We start from the raw sequence: 10,984 nt of genomic DNA, 5'->3' as shown, positions 1-10,984 counted from the left end.
AGCAGCAACAACAACAACAGCTGCGGGCAGCGCTGCCGGCAGCGTATGGGCAGCGATTTGAACATACGGACACATAATTACTAACGGGATGTAGTTACCAAATTTAGTTCAAAATTCCACGAATTTCGGGAGCTATGGATAAAAACACGAATTGCGGGGGAGTGGGGGGGTGCATAAAAAAAAACATAAAACTAGTATAGCCTTTTACCCTTTGGAATTTAGTTAGTAATTATGTCTCCTAGTTGCATTTGAAAGGAAGTTATGGACATATATGCATTCTATGCCCAAACTCTGCACGGAGTTGTCGCTTTTTTTTCGGCTTTGAACAGGCACATGAAACACACAGACACGCATAGACACACTTGGATACAATTCCTATGATATTGTGCAGGTTTATACTCTTTACGTGAGTTCGAATAAGTTTGCATCGAATATACTGATCAACAAATTTCTTGTAATATTACAATTTCGTTACTTTACCCTGTACCCGTAGGGTAAAAAGGGTATATTAGGTTTGTGCAAACTATGTAAAATGCAGAAGGAAGCATCTCCGACCCCATAAAGTATATATATTCTGAATCAACATGACGAGAAAAATCGATCCAGGCATGTCCGTCTGTTCGTCTGTCTGGATGGACGACTGGATTTGGTATGTAGACGCTCCTAGTCCCTAGTCTATACGAGTTTATTTTACTTTTTTGAATTTTCCCCCCGTCCCAGGCTACATAATTTCGTCAATTCTGTCTACATTTCAAAAGTTACCTTAACCAAACTTTGCACACATTTCAAATTTCAACTAAATCGGTTATTTCTAAGAAAAGTTATTAGCGAAACAATTTCACTCCGGTAATACGCCCAAAACCTGCAGCATCAAGTTAGCTCTTCTTCTTCCTTTTGCTTCTGCTAAAGGCGCTTATACCTCAGTGCCGGAAGTTCACCTGGGTACAGGGTATTTCACTGTCGGGCTTGCTCGACTGTAGCGCTCTCTCTTGTTTTTTGTTAGTTTGTAAGATAGGTACAGCGTACCTAAGAATTGGGCGCGCTCGACTCTAGCACATCATTCTTGTTTTAACGCAGATTGCTTGCCTACCAAGCTAAGAGTTATGCCTGCCATTGTATGACTCGCAATGAATGTGAAAATGATGACGACAATGAAGATGGTGACGGTAAAAAGCATAAATACATGAACGGAGAGCGCGAAAATATGAAGACTTCAACCTGAGCGTTCAAATACTGCGACTTGTACTTGTCAACACCCGAAAAGCTGGAAATAATTACCAACTCCTGACGACGCCTCTGGCTCCGTCATTAGCGCCTTGGTTGGGTGGATTGGGAAATATTGAGGTGGCTTGCCATGCTTTGCTTGTCTGTGCGGGCTCTTGGCAACGTCTTTGACGTGCCTGTTTGCCTTTGCTTTTAACCTTGATGTCCTATGTAACATACTTTGCGGCTGCTGCTCCCTTTGCCCTTTGCCGCTGACGCTTCCTTTTTTGTGCTTCACTTCGTCTTAATGTCCTTTGACACAATTTTGGCGCTGTACGTTTATTTCGGTTGTAAACGAGCGTAATTTGCAATTTCAACGCGTCTATTTGTGGCTAGCAAGTAGGAGCATTCCACTCATCGGCCCACATTGCGTATGAGCAGTGGTTGTAGAACGCAATTCTCGCCATATTGGCAAGCCGTGTGCACCAGACAGTGCCAGGGTGAAAAACTTAATTAAGACCATTTATGCATATATATATGCATATGAAAGGCAGGGGCGAAAACAAGCTTTAAAAATATTTGTTATATATATCTGTATGTACGTTTAACGAAATACTTTGGCATGAACAAAAACAACAACAATTTTTGTCAATGCACACACAAAATAAACACAATATGTATAAATACATACGTGTATATACAATATTATATACAAGAATTACGGAAGTTCGAGAAAATCACGATTTGCGGGGAAGAGGGGGGAGAAATTCCAAAATACACACTTTCTGCATATTCGCATAAGGCTTCTTGGACTTCAAAATTGATGTCCCTAGGTCTTATAGTCTCCGAGATATAGGCGATTATACGAACATTTTTTGTTACATTTTTCACCTCCCGCAAACCTAATACACTCGTGTACATTTTATGTACAGAGTTGCGTTGTGACGCAACATTTTAAGACAAACGGTAATATGCGATCAGCAGAGGTGCTAGAGATGGGCATGTGTCGATAGGCACCACGAATCCGTATGCACGGTGAATAGATACACAAATCTGTCTTTGTAAATTTAATAATAAGGAAGATGTCGGTATTTAATTTATGCTTGTATACATGTGTATAAGGTAGTCCAATTTCCAAGGACCAATATATGTACATGATATTAAATTTTCGTAAAATATTAATTTATTTTATGCAAATTAACATTGTTATTTTTTGGCTACGCGCTCCAAATCCCTTGCTTTTTTCAACAATAAAATACATATATTTGTATGTACATAACACAATGGATAGACTTTGTCCAAAAAACTGGAATAAATATTAGTAGAGTATTTCCTTACTTTAAATTACATAATGGTCGTGTTTTTTTTTTTTGGTTCTATTGCATTTTCGGTGACATGACATATTTTTGGGCGTTATGTCCGTTATGTCATTTCGGACATAACAGCCAAAATTTTTTTCGGACATAACGCCCAACATTTTTTTTCGGTCTTAAGCCCAAAATTTTAAATATCATGAAATCCATTAGTTGGTCTGCCTAGTAAAATTAAAAACAATTATGTTTATAATAATAGTAACAATATCAATAAGTTAGTGCCAATAATTTATGAAGTTTTGTTTACGTTTTAATTTAATCACGGGCGTAGGCAGGGATGGGTCCGTAGCCACCCCTATAACATTTTTGCCATGTAAAGTCGACCACACGTTCATAATTATGACGCACTATTTCGCCTTAAAATGGATCTGAGTTAAATTTGTTGAAGTTTTAGCCTGTACCCAAAGGGTGAAAGGCTATAATAGTTTTGTGCGCATGTATGTATGTAACACACAGAAGGAGACGTGGCAGACCCCACAAACCATATATATTATTTGATCAGGATGACAAGACGAGTCGATATGGCCATGTCCGTCTGTCTGTATGAGCGCAAGGATCTCAGAAGGTACAAGAGCTAGAATAACCAAACTTGGTATAGAGGTTCCCCTAAGCTCTAGGCAGGTCAATTTTTTTTCTTCTGATAAACCCCCCCACTCCGCCGAAATTAATTTTTTTTTTTTAATTCCGTAGTTCTTGAAATTTTGAAATAATTTTTGTTACGTACATCCAGTTAGTGCTTAAGTGTCCGTGTGCAAAGTTTCATAATGATAGGTCAATTGTGAAGAAAGTTATAGCCATAAATAAAATCGCTGCTCATGCGCTGCCCGCAGCTGTTGTTGTTGTTGCTGCTTTGGTGCAACTTTGTGCTGCATACATACACGCATAGGCACGTGAAGTAAATGAATGCTGTTAAAACTGAACATAAACATGTATTCTAATTGAATTTAATTACTTAATCAATTAATTGCCTTTTTTTTAATAATTTAATTATTTTTAATTTTTTTTTTTATTTTCCTTTTTTGTGGAGAGTACAGGCTATTTTACTGTCGGGCTTGCTCGACCGTAGCGTTCTCTCTTGTTTTTGAAATGCATCGTGCATTATTTAATCAAAATTTTTATTTATATACCCTGTACCCGTAGGGTAAAAAGACCCCATAAAGTATATATATTCTGAATCAGCATGACGAGAGAAATCGATCTAGACATGTCCGGCCGTTCGTCCGTCTGTATGAACGCAAGGATCTCAGAAACTATAAAAGCTAGAATAACCAAAGTTGGCATCCAGATTCTCCTAAGTCCGAGTAAGGACGAGTTTATTTTATTTTTTTTTAATTTTCCCCCGCTACAGAATTTCGTCAATAGCGTCCACATTTCAAATGCTACCTAAACCAAACTTTGCACACATAATTTATATATATTTATCTACTGTTGTTTAAATTCAATTCGGTGAATTCTAAGAAAAGTTATTAGCAAAACAAATTCTCGCCAGTACAACCCCCACAAACTGCAGCAACAAGTTCGCTCTTCTTCTTCCTCTTTTTGCTGCCGCTTGTTATACTCTGTACATGAAATGTACAGAAGTATATTAGGTTTGCGGGAGCTGAAAAATGTAACAGGCAGAAGGAGGCGTGGCAGACCCCACAAAGTGTATATATTCTTGATCAGCATGACGAGACGAGTCGATCTAGCCCTGTCTGTCTGTCTGTCCGTCCGTATGAACACCTGGATCTTAGAGACTATAAGAGATAGAGACACCAAATTTTGCACAAAGATGCGTTATGTGAGTATTCTATACGAGTTTGTTTTATTTTTTTGATTTTCCCCCCACTTCCCCCCTATGGGGGTTTTCCCGATTTTCCATTCGTATAATCGCCTATATCTCGGAGACTATAAGACCTAGGAACACCAAATTTTAGTCCCAGATGCCTTGTGTGAATACGCAGAAAATGTATGTTTTGGAATTTCCCTCCCCCCTCTTCCCCGCAAATCGCGATTTTCTCTAACTCCCGTAATTCTTGGAATTTCGAGCTCAAATTTTGCAAATACCCCCAGTTGGTTATTATGTGTCCGATTTAAAAAGAAGTTATACCCATAAATATATTTTCTGCTGCAGCGCTGCCTGCGGCTGTTGTTGATGGTGGTGCTTTGGTTGACTGCGAAAATGCTTACACAGACACGAACAGATGCGCATAGGCATACATACACTCACACAGACGCAATTGCTATGTAAATGTGCAATTATACACCCTTTACGTGAGTTCAAATACCGAGAGAGGTAAAATCGATCAAATTTTTTCTTTTTAATTTTCTTTATTTTTGTATTTTTTATAATTATTGTAAACATATGTACAGCGTATTTCAAAGTCGGGACACCCGACTTTATCTTTTTTATTTGTTTATAATGAAACCAATAATGCTTGCACAGCAAATCCAAGATCAGGCGACCATAAAATCAAAGTCGGGACACCATCTTTATCTTTTTCACTTGTTACTTCTTAAAACTTGACGCTTTTGAAGCTCAATTTCAAATCGATTTTGTATACCACAGTTAAAGTTTGCGTTGCGGAAAAATGTTGAAAATGTACTGCTTAGATGACCATTTTGGTAGTTAATCATTAAAGGGGTTGGGCTTGCCGAAGTTTTGCCTAAAAGGTTTGTAAGTCGCGCTGTGCTTGAAGATGATAAATTACACAAGCGGAACAGCAGCTTCTACCCCTTCTCCCTCCAGAAAATTCCTTGCCTAATGGTGCCAACTCGTCTTTGTCGTCGGACCTGCCGTTAAGGTTGAGTTGGCTGTGTGGCTTCCGCTACTGCTTAATTAACGGTAAATTATGAGTTTCAGATACGAATTTTTTAATTATTAAAAAAGGTACACTGAAAAAAAAATAAGTGGAGAAGCGAAAGTCGGGTGTCCCGACTTTCAAATTCTGCCTGTTCCATTTTTCAGCTCGCGCCAAACCTTATACTTATACTATTGTACATTTCATGTACAGAGTAAAAAAAATTAATTTCTTCGACAAATTAATAAAGCCACCGAAAATCAAATTCGTAGCAACAGCTCTGCCTACTAAATGCATTTCCTAACAAGACTTTCAGGTGGTTCCAACTTTTACTGTCATGGTTTCTGTTATGTACTGGTAACCGCTGACTGGGAAAAGTAGGAATTCTTACCCACTAATAAAGAATAATACGATTGCCATAAAACTCAATTTATTACCAAAATGTCGAGAAGCAGTCAGCAACACACAAGCAGACTGTGTCTTTATGTGTGGGTGATTGTACGTGTGAAAGAATTACGACTTGACTTGGCTGCCGCGGCGGCATCTCAGGGCAAGGCAAACGCAATCCCAGCGCCACGCAAAGGAAAGGAAATAGCAACAGCAAATGTTTATGCTGCCATTTTGTTTAGCAATTTCAAGACGTCTTTTTATTTGCTTTTATGTGGCATAGATACATACTTATATGTATGCATGCTTATAAGTGGGGCGAACTCCAGCTCAGTCACCTACGCCTTCGGCGAGGTGATTCGCATTTTTCCTTGACATATTCTAGGAACTTGCCTTTGGACTTTTCTCTATCCGTATTTCCAATTTGCTTTGTTTCTTTTACTCTTGTTTCTGTCATTTCAATTGCTTGTACAGTAGCAATGATGTTTTTGTCTCGCTCCCTTTTTTCCTGGCTTGTACCTGCCGGTTCTTTTCTTGGGTAAAATGGGGGAGGGCTGTAGGGGTAGTTGGTAGAAGGCACATGCAAACAAGGATATACACATCTTCCCGCAAAACAAATCATTCCCATTTAATACTCTATATCTCAACGAGGGCAGTCCGAAAAACACAAAATTTTGCAGGCAGATGCCTTATAAGTATGCGCAGGATGAGTCTGTTATACCCTTACCCAAAGGGTATACTAGTTTTGTGCGTGTATGAAACAGGTAGTAGGCGGCGTGTCAGATCCAACAAATTATATATATTCTCGACCAGGGTGGCTATATAAGATAGACACACCATATTTTGTACACAGGCGCCTTATAAGCATAGGCAGGACGCATTTGTTATAGCCTGTACCCAAAGGGTGAAAGGCTATACTAGTTTTGTGTGAATGTATGTAACACACAGAAGGAGGCGTGGCAGACCCCACAAAGTATATTAAATATATATTATTGATCAGGATGACAAGACAAGTCGATATAGCCATGTCCGTCCGTCCGTCTGTCTGTATGAGAGCACGGATCTCAGGAAGTACAAGAGCATGAATAACCAAACTTGGTATCCAGGTTACCCTAAGTCCTAGGCAGATCAAGTTTATTTTTATACCCTGTACCCGTAGGGTAAAAAGGGTATATTAGGTTTGTGCAAAGTATGCAACATGCAGAAGGAAGTATCTCCGACCCCATAAAGTATATATATTCTAAATCAGCATGACAAGAGAAATCGATCTAGACATGTCCGTCCGTCCGTCAGTCTGTCCGTCCGTCTGGATGAACGCAAGGATCTCAGAAACTATAAAAGTTAGAATAACCAAAGACCCAAAAACCCAGATCCTATGTCCAAGAAAGGACGAGCTTTTTTTATTTTTTGGAATTTTCCCCCCTTTCCCCCGCTACAGAATTTCGTCAATAGCGTACACATTTCAAATGTTACCTAAACCAAACTTTGCACACATAATTAATATATATTGATCTACTGTTGTTTAAATTCAATTCGGTCAATTCTAAGAAAAGTTATTAGCAAAACAAATTCTCGCCAGTACAACCCCCACAAACTGCAGCAACAAGTTCGCTCTTCTTCTTCCTCTTTTTGCTGCTGCTATGGGCACATATAACTCAGTGACGGAAGTTTACCTGGGTACAGGGTATTTCACAGTCGGGCTTGCTCGACTGTAGCGTTCTCTCTTGTTACTTCTGCTATGGGCGCTGTAGCGTTCGCTCTTGTTTTAATTTCTATAATTATTCTAAACATATGTACAGAGTATTTCAAAGTCGGGACACCCGACTTTAGCTTTTTTACTTGTTTTTAAATTTTTTTTTTTTTGCATTTAATTTAGCTTAAAGTCTAGCTTTGTATGATTTTAATTAAATTTGATGTGATCTGGTAGTCCTCGGTTATTGTTTAAGCGTAAGCTGTTTTCCTTCATTAAATTCATCTGCGACACGCTGGCAGAGGGAAACGAGTGGTTCAAAATATTGCAGCTCTCTGGCTAGAGACTTGTTTGGCAATTGGGTGGTAAGTACTGTAGATACATGGCCATATACAAGGGCGTCTAGTTCACACGGCTTGTTTCCACACAGGAAACCTTTGTCATTTAGGTGGTTGTCGCAGAGCAACTCACAACAGCCTGCCAGCTGGTCCAAAACAGCGGCCTCGTCCATGTCCTGCCACTGGTAGACTTTTAGCAGCTGTATCGCTTGACGTCGCCTTGTATGTCGCAACATGGTACTCAACGGCCAGGGATTGGTATTGGTAGTACGTGGGGCTGTGTACAGCTTGTAGATTTGGTCGTCCACAAAGCTCATATGCAGCTCTGCGAGTGAAAAAGTGTTCTCTACATAAGAGACGACGCTTCGCATATCATCGCGTTGCTCCTCGCCAAGCCAGCGGTTAAGCGAGTGGGCACCTTCGTGATCCTGGGCATGACGTTCCACAAAATCGGCGATAGGCTGAAATTCAGCAAGGATTGACTTTCCGGCGCGCATAAGAGGTAGCTTGCTGAGCCTTCCCCCTGGCGACATGTACGTGGCATTAGGGACACTATGCACTGCAAAGGGCAGACAACACATGCGCAAATACACTTGGACAGCTAGACAGCTGGCACGCTCTGGTAGAAGCATTTGGTTGCCTTCCAGCGGTTGGTAGAGATTCAGTTCCAGCGGCCAGCTAAGCTTTTCAACGCCAGCACCCATAGTACTATTGTTTACCGCTAAGCTAGTCTCAAGTGTCTCCATATGCTATGAGTGAGTTAAGGATTGTATGTATATGGCAGAAAATTTTGTTGAAAGTGACAGGATTTGCCTTGCAAGCAAACGAAGAACTGGAATTAGTGTGAACCTTTTTAACCGACTTCAAAAAAGGAGGAGGTTATCCATTCGTCTGTATTTTTATACTCTGTACATAAAATGTACAAGAGTATATTAGGTTTGCGGGAGCTGAAAATGTAACAGGCAGAAGGAGGCGTGGCAGACCCCACAAAGTGTATACATTCTTGATCAGGATGACGAGACGAGTCGATCTTCCCCCCACTTCCCCCTATGGGGGTTTTCCCGATTTTCCATTAGTATAATCGCCTATATCTTGGAGACTATAAGACCTACGGACACCAAGTCCCAGATGCCTTATGTGAATACGCAGAAAATGTGTATTTTGGAATTTACCTCCCTCCCTCCTCTCCCAAGCGAATCGCGACTTTCTCTAACTCTCGTAATTCTTGGAATTTCGAACTAAAACTTTGTAAATACCCCCAATTAGTAATTATGTGTCCGTACGCCAAGTCTCACTATGATAGACCGAACAAGAAGTTATAGCTATAAATATATTTGCTGCTGAAGCGCTGCTCAAGCGCTGCCCGCGACTGTTGTTGATGTTGCTGTTTAGTTGACTGCTAACATGCTTACACAGACACGAATAGATGCGCATAGGCATACATATACTCACACAGACGCAATTGCTATGTAAATGTGCAATTATACACAATTTACGTGAGTTCGAATACCGAGAAAGGTAAAATCGATCAAACATTTTTTTTTTAATTTTCTTAATTTTTTTTATTTTCTATAATTATTGTAAACACATGTACAGAGTATTTCAAAGTCGGGACACCCGACATTAGCTTTTTTACTTGTTATACCTTTACCCAAAGGGTGAAAGGGTATACTAGTTTTGTGCGAATGTATGTAACAGGCAGAAAGAGGCGTGGCAGACTCCACAAAGTATATATATTTTTGATCAGGATGACAAGACGAGTCGATATAGCCATGTCTGTCTGTCTGTCCGTCTGTCTGTATGAGCGCAAGGATCTCAGTAAGTACAAGAGATAGGATAACCAAAATTGGTATAAAGGTTAGTATAAACCCTAGGCAGATCGAGTTTGTTTATTTTTTCTGATACACCCCCCCCCCCCCCACTCACCCACAACTCGTGTTTTTTTTTTTCATAAATCCCCTAATTTTTAGAATTTTGTACTCAGATTTGGCAAATACCTCCAGTTAATGATTATGAGTCCGTATGCAATGTTTCATCATGATAGGTCAATTGTGAAGAAAGTTATAGCCATAAGTAAAATCGCTGCTCATGCGCTGCCCGCAGCTGTTGTTGTTGTTGCTGCTTTGGTTCAACTTTGTGCTGCATACATACACGCATATAAACACGCATAGGTACGTGATGTAAATGTATGCTGTTAAAACTGAACATAAACATGTATTCTAATTTAATTTAATTAATTAATTAATTCATTCATTTTTTTTAATAATTTAATTTTTTTTTAATTTTTTTTTTTTTATTTTTTTTTTTTTGTGGAGAGTACAGGCTATTTTACTTTCGGGCTTGCTCGACTGTAGCGTTCTATCTTGTTTTTATACCCTGTACCCGTAGGGTAAAAACGGTATATTAGGTTTGTGCAAAGTATGTAACATGCAGAAGGAAGCATCTCCGACCCCATAAAGTATATATATTCTGAATCAGCATGACGAGAGAAATCGATCTAGACATGTCCGTCCGTCCGTCCGTCTGTCCATCCGTCTGGATGAACGCGAGGATCTCAGAAACTATAAAAGTTAGAATAACCAAAGACCCAAAAACCCAGATCCTATGTCCAAGAAAGGACGAGCTTTTTTTATTTTTTGTAATTTTCCCCCCTTTCCCCCGCTACAGAATTTCGTCAATAGCGTACACATTTCAAATGTTACCTAAACCAAACTTTGCACACATAATTAATATATATTGATCTACTGTTGTTTAAATTCAATTCGGTCAATTCTAAGAAAAGTTATTAGCAAAACAAATTCTCGCCAGTACAACCCCCACAAACTGCAGCAACAAGTTCGCTCTTCTTCTTCCTCTTTTTGCTGCTGCTATGGGCACATATAACTCAGTGACGGAAGTTTACCTGGGTACAGGGTATTACACTGTCGGGCTTGCTCGACTGTAGCGTTCTCTCTTGTAATTTCTATAATTGTTCTAAACATATGTACAGAGCATTTCAAAGTCGGGACACCCGACTTTAGCTTTTTTACTTGTTATAGCCTGTACCCAAAGGGTGAAAGGCTATACTAGTTTTGTGCGAATGTATGTAACACACATAAGGAGGCGTGGCAGACCCCACAAAGTATATATATTCTTGATCAGGATGAGAAGACGAGTCGATATAGCCATGTCCGTCTGTCCGTCTGTCTGTATGAGCGCAAGGATCTCAGTAAG

At 39.7% G+C, this 10,984-nt stretch overlaps 1 protein-coding gene across 1 annotated transcript; it reads right to left on the bottom strand.

The window, feature by feature from the left end:
- Positions 1-7,602: 7,602 nt before the first annotated feature.
- On the bottom strand, positions 7,603-8,482 carry LOC115629889 (metaxin-2). The gene has a single exon (XM_030526487.1). It carries the CDS (start codon positions 8,473-8,475, stop codon positions 7,678-7,680), a length of 798 nt encoding a protein of 265 aa, XP_030382347.1. The 5' UTR covers positions 8,476-8,482; the 3' UTR covers positions 7,603-7,677.
- Between the last annotated feature and the right edge of the window lie 2,502 nt (positions 8,483-10,984).

Source organism: Scaptodrosophila lebanonensis, unplaced genomic scaffold (genome assembly GCF_003285725.1).
Source record: "Scaptodrosophila lebanonensis strain 11010-0011.00,11010-0021.00 unplaced genomic scaffold, SlebRS2 tig00000168-arrow-arrow-pilon, whole genome shotgun sequence".
In the NCBI taxonomy this organism is placed as follows: Eukaryota; Metazoa; Arthropoda; class Insecta; order Diptera; family Drosophilidae; genus Scaptodrosophila; species Scaptodrosophila lebanonensis.
Note: the sequence above shows the minus strand (reverse complement) of the source record. Positions and strands in the feature narration are given on the sequence as shown.

Bases quoted from the DNA above. Each gene is read 5' to 3' on its own strand.
- LOC115629889 (XM_030526487.1), bottom strand. From the start codon at position 8,475: ATGGGTGCTGGCGTTGAAAAGCTTAGCTGGCCGCTGGAACTGAATCTC.